Source organism: Penicillium taxi, assembly GCF_028828555.1.
Source record: "Penicillium taxi strain IBT 34144 chromosome Unknown utg000001l_segment0_segment0, whole genome shotgun sequence".
NCBI classification, from domain to species: Eukaryota; Fungi; Ascomycota; class Eurotiomycetes; order Eurotiales; family Aspergillaceae; genus Penicillium; species Penicillium taxi.
This window is the reverse complement of record NW_026643203.1, coordinates 1,750,720-1,772,653: the sequence shown is the minus strand read 5'-3', so window position 1 is coordinate 1,772,653 and position 21,934 is coordinate 1,750,720. Positions and strand designations below refer to the sequence as shown.

General features: G+C 45.1%; 4 protein-coding genes across 4 annotated transcripts; 2 read left to right on the top strand and 2 right to left on the bottom strand.

The window, feature by feature from the left end:
* Window positions 1-2,302: 2,302 nt before the first annotated feature.
* Window positions 2,303-5,134, bottom strand: N7495_000626 (putative protein kinase Scy1; the record flags this gene model as incomplete). The annotated part of the gene is made up of 2 exons (XM_057203296.1): window positions 2,303-3,636; window positions 3,694-5,134. 2 exons carry the CDS (start codon window positions 5,132-5,134, stop codon window positions 2,303-2,305), a joined length of 2,775 nt encoding a protein of 924 aa, XP_057067369.1.
* Window positions 5,135-5,722: 588 nt separating this feature from the next.
* On the top strand, window positions 5,723-7,074 carry N7495_000625 (branched-chain amino acid aminotransferase, cytosolic; the record flags this gene model as incomplete). Its single annotated transcript, XM_057203295.1, has 4 exons — window positions 5,723-5,897; window positions 5,956-6,253; window positions 6,310-7,008; window positions 7,062-7,074. 4 exons carry the CDS (start codon window positions 5,723-5,725, stop codon window positions 7,072-7,074), a joined length of 1,185 nt encoding a protein of 394 aa, XP_057067368.1.
* A 4,974-nt stretch (window positions 7,075-12,048) lies between these two features.
* On the top strand, window positions 12,049-12,996 carry N7495_000624 (bZIP transcription factor; the record flags this gene model as incomplete). The annotated part of the gene is made up of 3 exons (XM_057203294.1): window positions 12,049-12,208; window positions 12,262-12,794; window positions 12,850-12,996. The coding sequence occupies 3 exons, from the start codon at window positions 12,049-12,051 to the stop codon at window positions 12,994-12,996; spliced, it is 840 nt and encodes a 279-aa protein (XP_057067367.1).
* A 7,582-nt stretch (window positions 12,997-20,578) lies between these two features.
* On the bottom strand, window positions 20,579-21,703 carry N7495_000623 (casein kinase II subunit beta; the record flags this gene model as incomplete). The annotated part of the gene is made up of 1 exon (XM_057203293.1): window positions 20,579-21,703. One exon carries the CDS (start codon window positions 21,701-21,703, stop codon window positions 20,579-20,581), a length of 1,125 nt encoding a protein of 374 aa, XP_057067366.1.
* Between the last annotated feature and the right edge of the window lie 231 nt (window positions 21,704-21,934).

Below are 21,934 nucleotides of genomic sequence, written 5' to 3'. Positions count from 1 at the left end.
TACTTTTTGTCTGTTGATGGCCTTGTTTCTCGGCTGTCGCAACAGCTATACTGCAAAAGGCAAAAAGGAAGGAAAAAAGGGTTATCAACTTCATTTTGTCTGTTTAAATTTGAAAGCAAATCTTTAGTTGTATAGGATGGTATTGGAAACTTGGAGCCAGGTATTTGGGATGTTCGAGAAGCAATATCCACGAGGAAAACACCACATATTTATACCTAGGTATTTGACTATGTTAAATAGGGAAAATAAAAGGGATTAGATGAAATCGGGTTGAGATGATATTTCCCGAAAACATCCCGAGGTCCGTTTACCGGGCGTGATCCGACCTGAGATCGATTTATGAACATATCCATGGATGGATGGATCTCATCATACCCGTGGATCATTCTTATACATATTTCGCACTAGCATCTTGTCCTCCAGGGCTGCTTCAAGTTCTGCTTTGGAATTCTGTGGAGAGAAACATTGAAGCTTCCACGTCACTGGCTAGTTCATCACCAGACCTCTTTAAATCTACAGATTTGAGAATTTTGAATACATATCTGTCGAGTGGTTTTGCAAGGCTTGCCTAGGTAGATATATGTATCCATAATACAAAGTTCGGAAACGAATTGCTGTTAGTAGCAGCTAGTGTTTAACGAGAACGTACATACATACATAGATTTAATAAACCGCGGAAGAAGTTCCATATCTATCTGACCGGATATTTTCCACCCAAGTATCACCCCGGGCCGGTAAATAGCTCGATAAACGGTGCGTACATACTTAGGGACTTACCTCTAACACTGCGCTGCGTTACATCAACAGGTATGAAATAACTTTGTTTCTTCTATATAGGGCATCGATCTAGGTCCCTTCCTTCGGCGCGGGCCAAACATTGTCGCTGCGGTAGCTCTAATGGCGTTGCGGAACTTTCGAATTATCGCTAGTGATATCAAGACTGCCCTCCATCATGGCTACTTCCAGGAATAGACATGGTCATTAGGTTGTGTTGGAACCAATGGAATCTGGTTTGCTGTAGTGAATGAACTCGGGAAGTGAATGAAACTAGTAGAATCGGGGCATACCCGATTCCATCGCGGGAACTTAGAATTAACACACATATTATCGCATAACTTATTACACGTATAACGTAGTAGTAATAGTGCATCGAGATCCCTGTGAACCGACAGGTTGGGTTGGCTTGAAATTTTCAACCCAAAAACTAGCTATGCCTTACCCAACCCATTTTCCATTCTTATAGATCATTGCCTAATTAGGTTTAGATCCGACAAGATGTGGCTTAAACTTTAAAAAATGGGTAAATGGGTTGGGTCAAGATTGAATATTTGAACCCATTTTTGGATTGGGTAAATTTCCTGACCCAATGACCATGTCTATCCAGGAATATATCCTCAGTAGTAAATTACACACACACACATACACATACACACACACACACACACACACACATACCTATCTCTGATTCGTTCAATTCAGTTATTGTCGAGTCCCCATCTATTCTGAAAGTTATCAGAGGTTGTCAAAGGCCCGATTCCATTTATAGTTAGTCTATTTTAGTCAGCATTGGAATCCCACAATGGGATTCCTCCATTCTACAATCTATACACATACACTCTTTGGTACGCATACTGCGTTCTCATTTGCCCACTAGAATCCACTATTCCTTGGTAGTCGACCTCCATTTGACAGAGGTCGTGGGTCACGTGCTACAATAGACCTGTCAAATGAGAATTTGACCGTCCAACCGTCATTGGTTGACGAAACTGGATTGTCTATGTACATCATCTACGATACGGATAGCTCCCCACTAGAGACCATGTTATATAAGCTCATGATTTAAGGGCGCTAAGTTGAGCGCCATCTTGGTTTATTTGACTAATAAATAGTTCAAGATATAAATTTATAAGAGACTTTTTCGTGGTTAGGGGAAGGGGGCGGGTGTACTTGAGATATAAAATATTTTTAATTGTATTCTTGAAAGTAACATGTAATTAATGTAAGGCTTGGTACACGTATAACTAACAGGATATCTTGGAAAAACTCCCAATATAGACTAGTGTTACTTGGCAGTGGGTCTAGAAAATCATTGAAAGAGTGTAGGTGGTTGCACCAGTTTCGGGACAGACTGTATCTTAGAGCATCCCAAGCTGTTTTTAATTTTTTTAATTTTTTTAATATTTTTGTTTATAGATGGTATCGTATGAAGGACTTGAGTTATATATTTTGGGATGTTTTATTGCAAGTTAATAGTTTGAAACACCATAATCACACAGAGGGAAATCGCGGTATAAAGATTGAATTACAACAAGCTCTCAAACTTGTCAAGTCCTTTCTTCTGCGATCCCGGCGGTTGAGATTGTGACTGGGCTGTAAATGCGCTTGGTGTAGTAAATGCACTTGGTATTGTGTTCATGCTGACCGGAGATCTCATGGTATTGCTGGCAGCCAAACCTCCGGGAGGAGGTGGAATCGAGAATGCAGAAAAGTTGGAGGTTTGTTGAGATGATGGTCTGGACATGGTGTTCATAGCTGAAATACTAGACAAAGAAGCCATAGATGATCCTTGCTTGTTTCCCTGAGGCTGGACATTCCAAATCGATGATGTCGGCTGTATGGGTTGCATAGATTGCATAGGCGTAGACTGCATATGTTGTGTTGGTTGCATGGGCTGTATGGGCTGCATAGGCTGCATTGGTTGCATTGGTTGCATGGTTGGGAATGACGGGGTCGGTGATGTTTGCCGGGTGGGTTGAAGAGATGGGAAGGAATTGAGCTTTTGGTCTGGTGTGATAGAACGGAAAGCAAGCTGGTTAGAGACTCCAGATTGCACTTCGCCATTATTCGCAGACCAGGAAAGCGCAGGGGACAAGTTTGGTCGTTTAGAGGTAGCAGATTCCGGCTCCATACCCCAGAGATCAGTATCATTGCCGCTTGATGGCCCACTGGTCTTCTTGCCAAGAACCAAACGTTCAAAGTTGTTTTTCCCATCGTCTGTACCCGGGGAATTGAGGTCCGTAGCGGAGTGTGAGAAAGTATTGCCACTGCGGAAACCACTAGAATCACCACTAGTGGAGAGTTCTTGCAATTTTCTTGCTTGTTCCTTTTCAATCTTGGCGGACAGTGATTTGATCAAGGCCATAAATTCATTGAACTGCTTGAGGTTCAAAAGAGGACCAAGACTGAAGCTCCAAAGGATTGGTAGCACTTCCAGGGCAACGAACTCTGTGTCTGCAATCTTACCAACTTGTCGAAACACCTTCAGTGCTGCCATCATGACCGAGGGTTCTTTTGTTTTGATAGCCTTGAGAGAAGGCATGAGCTTTTCTTGGATGGTGTATTTGTCCAAGATAGAAGTTTTCCCTTGTTTAGTAGGTTGCACAGTACCGGTGAAATCATCCAGTCCATCGGAATCATCTGCAGAACCCCCACAGAGCACGCTGAAAGCTTCCAAGCTGCGTACTTTGATGGCCAGGCTGCTGGTGCGACTGAAAGTGCTAGCAATGGGAGGAAAAACCTCGTTCTTGACGGTGGCAAAATCAAGAACAGGAAGAATCACAGGCAAACATTTGATAGCGGCATCCACCAAAGAATGTGTAGGCGAATCAAGTCCGAGCCGAATGAAAGGCATGATGTCTATAATCAGAATTAGCTACGCAATTGCTTACTTTGTTGTATAGAAGGAAAACTTACCATCCTTGAACTCCATTCCAGAGCAATTGGCTGCAATGAGCTTCATATTATCAAGCACTACCATAAGACCTGCGTCCTTCTTGGAGTCGCGTTCTTGCGATGATGGTTTGCTCGATGCGGTACCAAATACCTCCTTCAAAGGGGGCAGGATCCGCTCAGGGAACGTACGGCGTCCATTAGGAACCCGTTGAAGAATTCCAAACACATTTTGCAGTATCAAAGGCAAAAGCTCTCGATCTTTGATTTCATCAAGCAGGACACCCAATAACTTCCGTTCCAATACAGATTCAGGAAAATCAGGAAGAACTCTTTGTAGTCCGCGCATGAATTGGGACTTTTCACTAGGGGTTTTTGTTGGTAAGGACTCCAGAAACCGAATCGTCGATACGAGAACGTTATCGAAGTACTGAGATTCTTGGAATTCCCTAGCATTCATACGCTGGGCAGGTCTTCTCGTGATCAATCTGGGAAGGACATGGGATAGAACTTCGCGAGGGATGGGCTTGGAGCAAAGGAAATTGTTTCCTTGAGAAGGAGTTGTGGATGGAGTGCTAAGAAGCTTTTTGTAGGTCGATAGGTTACCATGTGCCTGCAGTGGGGAGGCATGCGGAGAGTTATAAAGAGCAACTATGAGCACACCCAACGAGAAGAGATCAGCGGCCGACGACACGTTTGAGTCTAAAGCAAAGTCTGGAGACGTGTAGTCCATATTTAGCTGAACAGATTTGGGAAGCCTTGGATCCTGGTAAAGAGCCTCGGAGACCGCCAACGTCGGGAGAGACGAGCGGGCCTCAGAAGAGTCAGGCGGCCCTGCAAACCCAAGCCCCGATATTTTCCAATCCGATTTGGCATTGATATAAATAGCATCTGGGTTCAAGTTGCCATGCACTAAGCCTGCAGACTCGTGAAGAAACTCGAGACCCTTTGCAACCTGTAGCAAACCCTTCTGGATCTCCAGTTCATCAATCTCCAAGTCCCGTTTTCCCCGAGTCCCATCGGCTTCATCTACCATCTGGCGGTTTGATGATCGCGATCTCGAGCTTTCTTTCTCGTTCTTCTCTAACAGTAACCCAGAAAGTGACGCAGTAAGGTGCTCCGTCACAAACATCAGACCTCCACCGCGAGTGTCCTCCACCGGCTCCAGCACTTGGAGGATGGAAGGGTGTCGCAACCGCGCCAGGTTGCTTGCTTCCCGCTTAAGACGCTCGAGCACATCATCTTGCAACTTTTTTGTAGAGGCACCGGCAGACCGGGCCCCAAATGAGCCTGATCGTGGCTCGAGAGTTTTGCGATCAAAGATAAAAACCGATGCAGCTGTTCCAGTAGACTTCTTTTTGGCATCGTGGATTTTCCAGGGCCCCGAGTATACGGTGGGGTTAGGAGAAATCTGATAGTTCGCGGATATATTGGAGCTGAATGACTTCAGCGCAGACGAAAACATGTTGAAGGTTATTGTTCGTAGAAAGAATAAGATAGATCGGGTGAAATAAGGGGACTATATTTTCGATTATTCAGAGAAACGTGGGGGCGCAACCACGATACATTGTTTTCGATGTTGTCGCAATTATTAACACAGACCCGGGGTTATAAAAAGTGACACAAATTCAATTGAATAATCAATCTGGCCTGAATTGAGTCTCGAAACTGGCGTTTCCACCCAAACGCGCGATAACAATGCTCCTATCGCGATCACGTGCTGTCCAGTAGCTCCATGTCAGGTGATTCCCCGCTCTCATGTTCGCTCGACTGGAAGTCGGCATGTGGGTCTCTGCATATTTGATGATTATGATTGGTTTTATAGCATGATCATAGCCTGACTCATCTTAGGGTGATAACTAAGCAACCACTATCTGCTTGTGTCGGAGTTGGTCTAAAGCTCCGCCGAAATATCGCGGAGTCATCCGAGCCCTTACAAACCGCTGGCCCACGTTTCTCTCCTTCACAATCTCTCTCTCTAGTGACTGATATTTTGACAGCCATGAATTCATTGCAGCAATTAATACGCCGCAAGGCCCTCTCTAGCCCGGCAATGCCTCGCTTGCAGTCGCAGACCATCGCATCGCGATTGTTGCAGAAGAGCTTCAGCGCTACTACCGCTGCTCAATTGGCCCAATTGGACGCTTCCAAGTTGACCGTGACTAAGACTCAGACCCCGAAGACTATCACTCCTCCTAAGGAGCTGGTTTTCGGAAAGACCTTCACCGGTAGGAAATCTTCGCCGGCCGATAGATCCCCGCGGTGACTGACAGAATTCTTCTATAGACCACATGCTCTCTATCGAATGGACAGCCAATGAAGGTTGGCACGCACCTAAGATCACTCCCTATCAAAACCTGAGTCTGGACCCCGCCACCTGCGTGTTCCACTATGCCTTTGAGTGTTTCGAGGGAATGAAGGCCTACAAGGATAAGAACGGAGGCACTCGGTTGTTCCGTCCGAACAAGAACATGGCGCGCTTGAACAAGTCATCTGCGCGTATTGCATTGCCCACTTTTGACGGCGAGGCCCTGACAAAATTGATTTCGGAACTTGTAAAGCTAGATGACCGATTCATTCCTGAGTCCGTAGCCCCTACTTTGTTTCAATTACATCGCAGTTATTCTGACAATGATATAGTGCCCGCGGCTACTCCCTCTACTTACGACCCACCATGATCGGTACCCAGAAGACTCTTGGCGTTGGTCCCCCAGGCTCCGCTCTTCTGTATGTCATTGCTAGCCCTGTGGGACCCTACTACCCCACTGGCTTCAAGGCTATCTCGCTGGAGGCCACCGACTACGCTGTTCGTGCCTGGCCCGGTGGTGTTGGTGACAAGAAGCTCGGTGCCAACTACGCCCCTTGCATTGTGCCCCAACTCGAGGCTGCCTCCCGTGGATTCCAGCAGAACCTGTGGCTCTTCGGCGAGGAGGAATTTGTTACCGAGGTCGGTACCATGAACCTTTTCATTGCTTTGAAGAATAAGGAAACAGGCGAGAAGGAGCTGATCACTGCTCCTCTCGATGGTACTATTCTGGAAGGTGTCACAAGAGACTCTGTTCTTGCCCTCGCCCGGGAGAGATTGGCCCCCCAGGGTTGGAAGATCTCGGAGCGCAAGATTCGTATGGCTGATGTGGCGAAGGCCTCTGAGGAAGGCCGTATGATCGAGGTCTTCGGTGCTGGCACTGCAGCCATCGTCAGCCCTGTGCGGACCATCAGCTACCGTGGTAAGCTGGTAGATTGTGGCTTGAAGGAGACCGAGGAAGCTGGTGAGATTGCTCTTCAGATGAAGAATTGGATGGAAAACATCCAGTATGGAGAGGAGGAGCATGCTTGGAGGTAAGTCCACTATCTATGGAGAAATGATACGACTGGTGCTAACTACTTGACAGTTACGTGACTTAAACTTGAATGATACATCTACGACGACAAACGTCATTTCATTTTTTGGCAGCCTACACTACTGGGAATTTTCTTATTGTTCTTAGATATTGTCGCGGTTCTTTGTTTGCCGGAGTTTTTCCAAGCATTGATACTCACAAGAATGTGAGGTTTTTTTTCATAAATTCTTACCACCAAAGAAAAAGAACTACCTACCAACGAGAATTCTAGAAATGTTCTATTACCGTGCATCAACCAGGGCGAATGATTCTTTGAAAACAAGATCCTAGGCAAGGATAAGATATACATTAGCTATCTCGTACATAGGTACAGTCTCCCTCTCTATCTAGGTATTAGCTATATACCCAGGTGGACATGAGGTCAAGTACTTTCACCTTCCACGGCTAACATGTATGACGAATTGCCATTTCAAGTTTTTATTCCAGATTTGAGGCCCTAGAAAATCTTAACTGCTTTGATCCTTGACAACCTCGGGTTTTTATACAGCGATCAAGGCGAGTTAGATGAGGCCAAGCCGATGATAATGCGGGCTCTAACCGGGAAAGAGAAAGCACTCGCTCCAGGCCATATGTAGGCATGCTCACAATAAACATCGCCAGTAACCTCGGAGTTCTATCTTGTTTTCAAGACAGGCTGTATGAGGCCGAACAGACGTTTATGCAGGTGCTAGCTTGTAATGAGAACGTGTGGGGACCGAGCCATTTATCAACCCTTCAAGCGGTTACTAACCTCGGACTTTTATACATTTTTCAAGACAAGATGGATCAGGCCGAACAGATGTTGATACGGGCACTAGCTTGGGAGAGAGAAAGTGTGGGAACCAACATTTCTCATTGTCAGCCGTCTTGGAAACACATAGCCTTTAAGGCAAGCTAGATAAGGCCGAGTAGATTCATATGCGGGTGCTAGCTGGGTATGAGAAGATGTTTAGAACTGTCCATCCATTAACACTTGGCGCTGTTGATAGCCTCGGGGACATCGGGGACACAATATCGTCGTGAGGGCAAGATGGATGAGGCCGAGCAAGTAGATATGCGAGTGAAAATAGGAGGATAGTTACTTCAGAGCTACTCCTAATAATGTCCATCTGGGCACGGGTATTGATTCTAGTCCGAAGGAAAAGGGAGACCAGCTAACCTCCAGCTACCTGAGGCAGCGTCTGAATTAGGTAAACATGTGATGCGTTTTCGTCACAAACGGATCCTCAGCTGAAGTCCTTTCCGACATGTGAATATTGAAGCCGAAGTGTTCCTGGAGTCTTCTTCAGCTGGGCTAGAAACACGGTGATCATGGGGTCATCCTTGGTCTTGTACTACCTGAGGGCTATTACGCAAGCATTAGCGATCTCTGATTAATCACCAGTGCAGATATCTAGCGTTGTCACTGTTGCAGCTGTCCTTTTCTCGTCCGCGTTTAGAATAGGACCAATTCACCGGAGAAGCAGCTACCGGGGATTTATTGGCAGTACAAGCAATTGGACCGCATCTATGTAGCGGCTGAAGTGAGGCTGATTCGAACCAGCTAGTAACGAGATCGGAAGAGCACTCGGGATATTCTAGATGATGCACAATTATGTGCTGTCTTCTATGCATTCTCCCAATTTGGCCGTGACTTCAGGCGACGTCATTAGGCAAGAGGGGAGCGTCGGGGATTTGTAATTTCAGATACCCAGGTGCATTATCCCCTCTTTGATGCCAAGTTATTCGCCCAAATATGGAGTGGAGATCAATGTCTGCTTCGGGCCACCGGGGTAGGCTATTTCAATGTCGTCTTGTCTGTGAATACGGAAAAGATCGCGCTGAATACGAGGGCAACACGAAGAGAATATTCCGAGGTCGCATTCTATCAGGAAGAACCAATCATATTGAATGACAGTCTGGATGTTTCCACAAATAATCAGCTGCATGCCTAAATACGGAAAGCTACAGCTATAGTTCCCGTGTCGAGTATGTGATGGCCAAGTATGGATATTCATATAGCGTTACCTAGGTGGGTAAATGAACGTTTTTAAAGTCCGACTTTAAAGAACAAACTTGGAAAGGAAAGCAAGAAAAAAGCAATTAGTGCCACGAAGTCTTCTCAGAACTATGAATTTAGCACGGATCCTATCCGTAGTCATCGTCAGACCCATATTCCAGACCTTGCACAAACACAGTGCTGACAGACTTCAGCCACCGGCTTTCACGGTTTCATCAGGGACCAGCTATAAATGGAGTCGAAATCTTTGAGCAAAGTACGGAATTAAGCACCCCTGTCAACCGCCTCGTATCGCACCCAAGATAGCTCGTGGTGCCGAACTTGAACTTAATCATAAACATAACAGGGTGCAGCCATCGGCGCATATGGGAGAGAGTGTTGCACGAAAAGCCGCGCAGCATGAGACTATACCATAGAAAGGCAGAGTAGGCGAGTTGCAGCACGTGTGGGCCACGTGGAAGGCTGAAGAGAAGGGCAAGATCTGTTTCAAATTGAGTCTGTACGCTGCTGGGTGACTTTATTATTTCTTTTTTTCTTCTGTTAGGCGTGGGGACACGACAGATGTTCTGCATAGGCTATCTTGGGGACGTCAGGCCCCTCGAGTTTAGACACGATCTTTCCAAGTTTATACCGTGGTAGGGAGCAGAGTATGATAGGTTGCTGAATTGGACTAGAGAGTTCGGCGTTTTCATACTTTCTTTATTTCATTCTTTTCTTTTTTTTTTTTTTGCCTTACCCATCTCTTCTGTCTTTCTTCAGTGTGCCACGAAAGTCTGTTTCTTCCTTCTGTTCTAGTTTGGTCTGGATAGACTCGGTCTAGAGTGATTCCCAGGAAGGGGGGCAAAACAGTGACAAACCATGTTCATCTTGCATTAGAAAAGAAACGCATTCAAGGGCTCGGACGTATAATAGTGAATAGAAGTTGGGGGGCCTTGTCCGACGAGGGCGATTGGAGGGAGAAGGGGGCGACACGTTTGACCTTCAAACCATGGTTTAATGGTATATGCCAGGACCATTTCCGCATCTCCCGCATCCGGGTTCGTAATTCGGTCTATTTCGCACTTTTTGTGTAACTTGAAGAGTTGGGTGAAGGATGAACGTCATGGTAAACTCGGAGATTGCCGCCAGGAATGTTCACTTGTGGATATGGATATTTGTTTGACGAGTGACACGGGCCAAAATAGAAGGGTCCAAATCAAGGACCTTAGACCCCCATAAATCTGCGTGTCATCAAGTCTCAAGTGTCTTTGACACTTGTTCATCCCAATGGGCTTGCAGCACACCGCCAGGTACATTTTTCTAGATGGTTACTAGAAGGACCAAACTGCAATCCCACCCAAGCATCCGGGGATCAACAAGGGACATCATTGGATATGATCCTTGTATGAGGGGTGACAGGTTCCGGGATCAACGTGCAGCACTTTGAATACGAGCCGGGGACGTGGGCTTCATGAGCGGTGTACGAGTATATGAGCAGTGAGCACGGTTCATTCTTGACGCAAAGAGGAAAACGGACTTGTCTCTTTCTGAGAGACTCAGCCCTATCAAAAATGTAAGATGTAATATCTATAAAATAAAAATAAAATGATTAAACTGAAATATTACCCATAGACTGGTAACGTATATGGTACATTGTTACCCCGTGGAGCCCCGTGTATGCGGATTGGTGGGCTCGTATACTACAAAGTATCAACTTGACGGTATTCGGGTAAGCACCTTGGTAGTTGTCATTGCATTAATAATCAGTATCTAGATATTCAGTTAATACTTTTGTAAAAAGAAAAAAAAAAAAAAAAAGAGAGATGTGTTACGCTACGTCTTAGTTCCAATATAGAATATCTAGTTAGAAGGAAGTTGATGATACCTCAGATCCAATCAAATACCTTCCTAGGGCCAGCCTTGTCAACATCAGGTATTATTAGGCGATAGGGAGTACTCTGTAGACAGAAGCCCCCACCTTTTCCCCCTCTTTTTTCTTCCTTTGTTTTTCTATCTATTTTTCCATTTTATTTTAATAAGTGGATCCTAATGACTCCATTATTTCCACTACTCCCTGTACAGCGCTGGAAATAACCATTTCAGAAATTAGCCCTCGTTTTGATCCACGATCAGCAACAACACACGGGTCAGATCTTTAACCCTAGTATGCCAAGAACCCATATAAAAAAGTACCAGAAATGCAAATACTTAGTCGGTAAATACTTTTAAAATATTATTAAAATTACGGAGTACTTCAATACCCAAATACCTAAATACTAAAACGTGGCCTCCTTCAGCTGCCCCACGTGAGTCAAAGGGAAAATAGACGAATGTTAGTGTAACCACTCTACTCTTTCCCGTTTCATCCCCCTGGAACAATCATGTCTCGGCCTAGTTGAACGAACGTTTGCTCGGTCCAGATTCAGGTCATTATCTTTACTATCTGGTCCCCAAGGTTAGGTATGCACTATAATGATCTATGATCTATACCTATGTAGACTGCAGTAGCTATTACTATTTCCGGAATACGAGATATCGACCCGGTCCAGCGGAATTTCATTATCCATGGGGCCAGAAAGATCAAGGACGTTGGAAACGGCAGAAAAGTTGCCCCGACCCATTCCCCATTCTTTACTTCAGCGTGATACGCCAAAACGTGGCCCAGATTGGTGGGTTGATGGTACTTGGGCCAAGTCCGAGGCTGAACAGGCCCGGATGGATCCTTGTCCCATAATTTAAATCATTTTATTTTTATTTTTATGCTAAATCCGCACATGGCAACTCCAGTTCTAAAGATGCACAGATAAAATTGACCCAAAAGAGGCAGAATGGGGGGCTTAGCATCTGCAAGGCCCGTAAATTGTAATTCCCAGCTGATCGACAATAGGAGCCCCATACCCCGACTGGACTATATAATTCAATCTTAAAGCCGCTTTCTTCCGCACTATAAGCACCTTCATACTTTCAGTCTTTAAATCTTTCTTTGATAAATTTGATACTTGATCTTTGATACATTGCACTATGCATCGCTCTTATGATGCCCGTTCGGGCTCTCGCTCTTCCAACCACAGCAATAGTAGCGCTTTCAGTGCCAACGCCAACCCAAATGAAGACTGGACCAAGATCTCAGACTTGGCTGAGCGTCGTCGCATCCAGAACCGGATCGCTCAGCGGAACTATCGTGAGTTTGGATAGTCGCCTTCCAAGCTTTACTTCTATTAACAACCATCATAGGCAAGAAGCTTAAGAGACGCCTGGAAGATCTAGAGCGCCGTGCTGCATCCTCTGCATCTCCCGAGCAATCACACGCAGAACCAGTCCTTCAAAAGCCCTCAAAGACTCGGCCCAAACAGCGCCTTTCCAAGTCAACAGAGACAAAGACACAACACTCGGAACATCCGTACGAATACTATACCACAGATGAACGATCCATGTTTGCCCAACAATCTACACGCCAGCTCTCCGCCTCGCCTTCACCGGTCTTCTCCTACCCACCACTCCAATCTACTGCATACGAGACCTACCGACCATCGTACAGTCAATTACCAGTCTACCACACTGTCCCGAGCACATACGGTGAAATGTCTTTCCCAGAATATGGCGAGACATTACCTGCAGTAGTGCCGATGATGACCTCGTCCATGGTCACTCCGCGAAAGTCAGCCTACGACGAAGATATCATCAGTCCTTTTAGCATGAGTTATGCCTCCATGGCAGGCATCGACATTTGTGCTCAGCCTTCATCTCATCCCGAGCCCGTCCTGCCGGTACATTATCACTCGGTCAAATGAGCTTCCGACCACGAACGCTAATGTCCTTCAGATGCCTTCGCTTTCTTACGGCTATGATCACCGTGGGCCATCGACTTCCCCGGGTGCCTCGATCTTCGCCTTTCCTATGACGCCCGAGTCTATCCCATGCTCTCCACGTGCTATGCCGGGGATCTATGACTATGATCTACGGCGGTGATCTGATTCCTGGAGTGATCCAAGGATTACCCTGTTATACCATTTTTTTTTCAATTGACCCAGCCTTATTTAATTGGCACCATGTGTAACGATCGAGCATAATGTGGCGTTTTCTGTTTTTTATCATTATTCCATTTGTTCCATTTCATTTGTTCTATTATTATTGTCTATTGAGTATGTCTGGACATGGATATGGATATGTGGGGAAATGGCGGTTTCGAAAGATTCTAGGACCAAGGTTCAATCTCAAACATAGTATAAGTATACTCAACCTAACCATGGATTTACAATCAACTAGAACAAACGAACAAACCCTGTTTCTAGCTCCATCGATTAATAATCCATTAAAGTTTCCAGCTTAGCGTGGCCCCCAAAACATATACAGAAGTAGTTGCGGTATTGCGGTAATTCCAGGCTATTCAGGCGTCCTACAGAGTTATGGCCCCCATACTAACCTAACCCCTTTAGGCAGCTCCATATCTCAAAAAGAGAAAAATACCGTTCCATCAAACACATCATTTTCAAAGGTATCCACTTCAACGATGAAACGATGAAACGCTACCCTTTCCCAGTTAGGGTTGGTATATAGAGTATAAGGTTGCCCTAGTTTTCTGTGGGGGCGCGGAGTCGAGAACTACTGTAAGAAAGACAAAAGAACATCAATAAGGAGATAAGAAATAAAAAGAAATACCCTGACTCATGTAACTATGGACTGTCTATGCCATGTGGCTTCTCTCTTCGTTTGCTACCAAACCCTCGGAATTTCTCTAATCGTTGAAGAGAAAATAACTAAGTACTCGGCCACAACCACTAAACCCGAACTGATTGGATTGGTTATTTCGGGAGATGACCTCATGATTAACCGCCTTTCCCCTTTCTCTGAATCCCGAAAGCTTGGAGAAGTACAAAGTATACACAAGAAAGAATGAGTAAATAGATATGCTTGTACTATTATCCCTCTCTGTTTCTGTAAATTCACTGTATGCACGTGACTTTTAGTTTTCATTTTCGGGCTCTTTTCAATATTGTTCTGCCCAATATCACGGGTTTCGGTGTGTTATTGCGGCTCTTCCGCAACCCCTTCGTAATGAAAATCTATCCAACCCCGTGGTCGGTGCGCCACCCGCAGACCAAGTGTTTTTCTTGAAAACTCGACTCCGCTAGTTTCGGCCGTAGAGAATTATGTAATTTTAGATTGAAATTGGAAGGGTGCCAGGTGGGCTGAAGGTAGATGCACCCAGGTAGGGGATATATCACAGTTCCAAACCGTTGGTATTGGGCTTGGTCTCGGTCTTTGTAGTCTGTGGCGCTTCATTGTCGTGTTCCCGTATAGGGTCATCTACGAGTCCTATTATGGAGAAGGGAGAGAAGAGAAGGACCTATGAATCAAGTTGGTCGAGTCCATTTTCCGTTTTAGGTTAGTTTCATTTGCCTAGCACATTCTCAATTAGGAAATATACTGGGATGTTATCAGTCACTGCGTTTCGGGCCCGGGGGTTTTCGATGATTCCCGAGGTCCGGAGTATAAAGAAATCCCTATTTCCCTGAATCCTAGATCAACGGCGTTCTGCAGTCCGCGACACTAGTCGAGATGTTTGGAATTGATGATTTCCAAAGCAAACAACTCAACGGCATAATCGGACTAACCTCGGACTGCGGGAAATGAAGGGTGGACCCGTCGCCGTAACCCTACGGCGATAAGGTTATGACAAGGACGACTCTTTTGGTAAATTTTACCGAATTTAGAATTCTCATTTACAGGGAGGAAATAGGGTGTCCTAATTTGGAATTTGGTCAATAGATCTTGTCTTTAACCTTGTTCTTACCACTAACACTGATACGTACTTATGTCTATGGCTATGGCTACATGTACTACGGAGCATCCCTTGGCACAAGGCTAATATCAATCAATAACCGCGCCGTTTCTGAGGTCTTCAGGGCTTTACCAAGGTTCACTTTCAGCCGCAATACCAAGAAACATTCCGAACGTAAAATGAAATATTTAAGTGGAGTGAGCACATCATACTCTGTAAAGTGGAGTGTTTTCTTTCCGTTCGCCTGATCTTTAGATCCTGTACCCACTTCAAGGTATTATGCTTGACTAATTCTGGTCCATGAACCACACGGAAAATACAGGAACGATGAATTATTAGGCCTCCACATTTCGACACACAGAACAGGTATAGTGCCTAAAACGAGGGTCCAAAATACGGATAAGATGAAAAAAGGTCCAGGTTAAAGGGGCCGAAACGTTGGAACCAATTCTAAGTCCTTCAAATCAGATAAAGCATACTTTAAGTTGCCCCACAACATCTTACTTACACAGTACCACATCAATGCAGGTATCTACTCAGGTATGACCTAGAGTGAAGAAAACAACGAAGATCATGGGGGCTAATCATTCAATAACCAACAGTGGGGAACAGCGGAGCCCGCTTCTGCTTTCTGGATCACGTTAGGTCAATTAAGCTGCGATATACTGTTGGGATCATGTTTACCTGGCCTTACTAATACCTATGTCATACGATCATAGGTTCACGATCGGCCTAACTGTCCTTAAAAGGGTACGAGCTTTGAGCTGAAAACAGTACCTACAGTAGCGCCAGTGCCCCGCCATCAAGTCAATAATAGAATCCTAGAATTTCAAATACCTAGTTCTTGTTCCATCATATATTTTTTTGACTTTTGTAGATCAAGGATTCTTATTCTAACTAATCGGGAAAGGTGCTGTCAACGGTAGGGCGTACTACGTAGATGGAGTACTTGGTGTAGAGTACTTTCTACTTTCTACTTTCTACTTTCTACTTTCTACTTTCTACTTTCTACCTTCTACTATCGGGTTACATTCTTTGTTTATGACAGGGTGCAGGGGAGGGGCGGTTAATTATCAATACATCAGCAATTATCATTCCCGAAAGAAGCCGAGAGGAAATTAGAAAAATCTCAAACATAAGGCTTGCCAACCTTGGAATGAAAACAATAATGTGTGATTCGGCCCTTTCCAATACGCGAGATATTCATGTATGCATACGAGAAAAGGCGCATACTATGTCTGAGGAAGACCTACAGCTACCTAGGCCTTGGGGCGGAGATCGGGATATGAGTAACTTCCTGGACGCCTGAGACAGCTGTATGCAGCTGTATGCATCTGGCATTAAAGGTATTAGCCCAGCTACAAAGACCCGCTTTAACCCATTATCAAACCCCCAAACAAGAGCCTTGGAAAACCCATTTTCGGAAAATATGGAACATGAATCCAGACCACACTCGTATGTAAATGTACAAACCCACTTGATCCTTCTGCAGGTGGTCAGTCACGATCAAAATGCCCAGGCTTCCAAGGTTCTTACCGAAAAAGGAGTTATCTTTGTTCCGAATAAGATTTTATTCAGACCCCAAGGTGGGCCGTAATGGGCTGGATCGTCGGTGTTATGCCGGTGTTCGGCCTTATACACAGTCCGAGTGTGCCTCGTCAATTCAGCCCTGGATCCCGAGGTAGGCGGTACTACGAACAATGAACATGTAGGCAGCCTTGATCGGCCTGATTCTTTGAATATTATACCAAGGGCTATGAATTATGAATAGATTTCAGTTTTGCTGAGGTGTTTTCTCCACTGTGCTAAGAGGCTGGATACGCGGGGCCATATTGAGCTATGTATTTTGAAAATAACAATATATGTCATCAAACGCAAAGACCCGAGAAGTCAGGATCTCATACTAAGTATCATTTCACGATAATTGCCTAAATATCTGGATACCTAGGTTCCTAAGTGGTATAATTATGGCCATAGATAAGAATAGCTGAGCCTTGTACAGGAATGGCCCGGGGAGTAGTCGATTATAATCATTGGCGTGTCGTAGGTCTGTGATATGGCGTTCCGAGATCTCCAGCTCGGCAGAAAGCTAGGTCCATTGGGATGGATCATTTCTTGATCTGGAGTTCTTGATTCCTTCAGGGGTGATAGATCTAGGAAAGGAAGAAAATCACGGAACAACGAGGAAACGGGATTCTTTGTTCTGAAGTATACACATTTCAAACAAGACCAGGTGGTGGATGACGTGGCAGATACAATCTATAGGGGATTCTGGTTGTCCACTCATGCTATAGTAACTATTGTATTGACAGCCAGGCGAACCTTACTCGTCATAGCCCATCTACAGAAACAGAAACACCTAGCTAGCTCCTAAGGTTTCATGTCTGCCTATTGAGCCTTATCAGTCTAGTATATGCGGCATTGCATAGGTACCTTTACCATATCTCCTTCCAAGATTTGCTAGTGCATTTCCTACCCTAGCTACAGCTACTTTTATGGGGAGCTTGGGGTCAAGCTTACCGGGTAAATTTTAGTCTGCACTTAGACTTGCTGAGTTGTTTAGTATAATCGCGTGGAGAACAGTCTTTGAATATTCAGGAAAGTACATGTTGATCTTAGAGGTTAAGCGAATAAAGGAGCATCCATGTTTGTTCAAGGATGTTAGTAGAAAGAAGAAACCAAATCAAGCGACTGCAGACTATTCCTTTTCCGGCTTCAACCTGGCACCGAGTGCGCCGGTATTTTTATTCTTTATTCCAAGGCCTGAAACACTAACTCTCATACGGATGTGCATATGAAACTCGTCGACATGGTCATGTCTTCTTCACCTGCTTTGTCAGATTTCCCTCGAACAATGAAGTCAGGGTTTTCGTGCTCCTCTTCCTGCTTGATGGTGGTATCTTCATAGGACCAAACAGCAAATATGTTCGTCAAAATTTATAGCTCTACCTCGATATCATGAGTCTCTGAGGCATTGGGGATATCGTCGATGCAATCACTCGTGAATTGCATTATTGGAAGACCAAATCACCTTGTGTCGCCTTTGTAGATTCAAGAACATATCCCGGACTAAGTCTTTTTTGCTAGAATGAAGATCAGTTGACAGGACCATTGATCCCTGGCATGACAGCTTCAATATATTCTTTCAAACTAGCATTTAGGAATGACCCTCCATTTTGACCCCGTATACATATGTCTATTATTATACGTGAATAGATAGTTATGTGCTTTGCCAGTAGCCTAGTTAACCGACATTTCTGAATCAAAGCCAGCGGATGAGGCAAATGAAATTGAGAGCGTTTTCTACCTAGCAGCAATCACAATAACCCCTTACAGTATCACGCGTGTGCGCGCCTGATCAACAATGAGCTTAACAACATGAACATGATCTGAGCAACCACACCCTTAGAGTATGAGGATAGGTTCAATGGTATACGTACCATCTTAGCAACCACATCAAGAAACAATGAATACTATTTGCTCCGAACCCAAGGAAGATTTAAAGTTTGCTTCGTAGGTTAGGTTTTGTTATGTATATACTTCTTCGGATCCAAGTATGAAGTGAGGTTGAAGTGGAAGTAAATTGAAATGTGCGTTCCACTTTTGAGGGGAAGACATGTCGGAATTTGACACATAAGAAGTGGAACTGCATTATATGATGAACTTCGTGACACTCGTTAACTTCCTGGATAAAGACTTCATTAGCACATTCAAGCTCCAGAGGTTGTGGTGGTGTGCTGGTCTACAAGTATCAGACAAAACCTTGGCAGCCTTACTGGATTGTCTCATGCTTGTGAAGGCAGTATTGGGCTCATCACTGAAGAAGGTGATTGTTTCCCAGGTACCCAGGTAGATTGCTAGATGTATATATGATCATAATGTGCCAGTAGTATGGCGATTGATCAATAACGAAGGTTTGAGTCTATCCAAAAATTGAAATTGTGAGGATATTGGTTCTTGCCCAAGAAATGAATCATCAGTATACTAAAATTGAAAAGTTATACCTCTCCATTCAGTCCACTCATGAGGATCATAGGAGATGCTATCAAACAGAAATGCAGAGGTCCTGATGAATTGCGATCGAACCTTGGAAACCTCTTCTGCGGCTTGATGCCTTCTCAGATAGTCTGGGCAGATACAGCTTTCGGGAAGATCTGCCTGAAGCTCATCAAGGGTAGGCATGGTTCGGATTCATATTCTCTTGTCGTTATTGCGATGTTTATCAACATTTGAAGTCAGATATCTAGCTATGAGGCACAGAAAATGAAGTGATTTCTTCGCATTCATTAAAACCGTGATAGCATTTTGCAGGTTACTGAGAGATCTCCGATATATACCATATAACACATCTTTGTTGAAACGTTGAATGATATTACGTCGTTTGCTGTTAAGTGACCAAATGCATTCCGACCCCATGCACGCACACCGCTGGCGCATGTTAAAGTAAAGTCATCGAAGGTTGCTGGGACTCCTCGTCCTTGAATTGAGACGTGTACTGGGAATCTCTCATTCTTTCAACTGCCTCGGTCAGAGAATTGACCTTATTCAACTTTGTGAATGGCTTTGTGGTAGTATCTGCAGTGTTTGAGAAACTCTTTGTGTCCATTATAGTAGTATGTCGTGTTAACATAGCTTTGTTCATTTGGGCTCGTGCCATAGTATCTAAGGTGTACTGTTATTGAACGAGTCCATCAAATTCATTCTGCAATATCGACACTAGGTACTACCTAGATAGCGCTTCGATCAATTGAGGCCCAATGGTCAATCCTCCCTAGGTCCAATGAAGCAAACCAGTGCCTAGATAGCTATCACCTGATACCCACCTGGGCCACTCCAGGACTTACAGAATGGATGGAAAGGCACTCCTAGTCAGATCAGGCCACTAAGAGCCGTTCTCAAGCTAATTTTCGTAGCGGGCGCTATCTAGGTAAGTGATAAAACTAAAAAGGCAAAGGAGATCCGGTACGGAGTACATAGGGACCTATCCTTGCCCAATTATTGCCAGCTGCATGCAAAATTTCCATCAAGACCTCTAAGGTTAGCTGGCACCACTCATTTTAGAGCATACTTTCAGGAATTCCCCTTGTTTTCTTACATGACCCGCGGAATACTCGATTTTCATCATGTGCGGAGAACTCCGGTCGTGAATGTAGATGTCCAGGTGTAGATTAGAATGCCTAGATTGTGGTAACATCTTGGCTATCACTTGGAACGACGTCTGTGTTCAAGTACAGCAGAATCCCTGTCCAGGGTCTACAGATAGGAGGTAATGCTGTCAACTGATATTATCTTGAATGGTACACACTGAAAAAAAATAGTCCGGTGATGCTTTGAAAGGAGGACACTGCAAACATAGAACTTTCCTCTACATCTCAACATTGTCGAATTATGAGGAATAACTATTCCAAGATACATTGATTCTCAAGGATCGCACTTATTGGACTGAAATTTGAGCCGTGTCAATATGACAGTGGCTATTTGAGATGCACGCGCGTCAGAAGCCAACAGCACTGGCAATTAACTGACAACCCAAAAACTAAAATTAACACCACATTCAAAAGCACAGAAGAACAGATAATGAGCGCAAGCCCATCGCCATACATTAGATTCCTAGCACATCTCCCATTCTTGGTCGGCAATGGGCATTTTTCGACCGTAGCTGGATTCGTAGATGTGACATTTCTACTTCGATAGACAAGCTTCTCTTAATGCTCAGCTCATCAATTTCTGAATTTCTGATCCCATAGAAAGGCCTCGATCGATGGACGCTCAGCTCATCTTCTCATCAGAAAGCCCGGCTCGTCGACGCCGACGCATAGGGGCTTTCTTGCGGTTGGCGATAGCTGCCTCCTGAGTCTGTCCAAATCTCATCTCCGTGTCCTTGTTTTGGTCCCCTGCTAGAAAGTTAATATCGTGCCTTTTAAGAAAGGGAAATGATCTACACATGCCTGCTTCATCACCCTCGTCTTCATCATCATCAAAGGGAACCTGGCGGTTGAGGGTCTCGTCTAGCTCATTTACATTCCTCGGCTTCATTCGCAGCCACTTCATGCGCGGACCAACCCGCGACACCTCAGAAACCTTGAAGCCATAGATTTTCGGATCATAGATGTGTCCGCGTCCGAGTCCTGGACAGAAGTTCGACGTACGCATGCCGTTGATTTCAAGAGGCTGATCCTCCAGAGCAGAGGAATCATTGCCTGTCTGGGGATTGGAAGTACGGGAGGATAGTTGCGCAGAACGGGATGCGTGATCAAGTCGGGGTCCAATATCAAAATCGGGGAATGTCATGAAGAACAGACATCCAAAGGTCGTGCCGAAGAATGCACCGTCTACAGAGTGAAATCGGCTGTTGGGGGGAGTGTAGATGTCCTGGCACCCAGGACAGAAGAGCTTGACTGTCTCGTGGCCAGGTGTATCGGAGCGACCCACGGGTAGAACCTTGCATCCATGGCACTTGACTCGCGGACAAACTCCAAAGTGTTGCATTTCGTACTTCTCCAACATTTGCTGAATACCCGGTCGCGAGGTGATGTAGCGCTGGTGAATGAGACCATAAAGCAGCTCTGCTGAGCTCTCGATGGCACTCAGATCGCTGGCCACGCGGGCGTTTCGGCGGTCGCCAGATCGTCGGTAGTTGAGAGGATCTTCGTTAGCCTCATCCTCATCTTCATCTTCATCTTCTTCCTCCTCTTCTTCATCTTCGTCCTCCTCCGGCTCCACGTCGAGAATCATCTCTAGTGCCTCTTTGTACATGGGCACCTGGCCCATCAGACCGGTCAGATTGAAGTCATCCTCGATAAAATCCTCCGATACCTCCGCAAAGAATTCATGGCCCACCAAAGAGCAGAATGATGAGATCCATGACTCCGGGGCACCCTCTGAAGACGACATATCAAATGAAGCAGACACGGATGATGAGAGTGTTGATTCTGACAGTTGACTCAAATCCAGCCTGTTCAGGCCGTCGGCCAACGCCGAACCTGTCTCCCTCGACACGTTGCCGAGATTATGTGTAAAGAGCTTGGGAAGAGATCGCGACGCAGTGACGCAGTCACGCGGATCTTAGGCGATTAGAGGTGGCGGCTGCGGGGAGGGGCAGTGGAATGGGCTCGATGAAAAGTC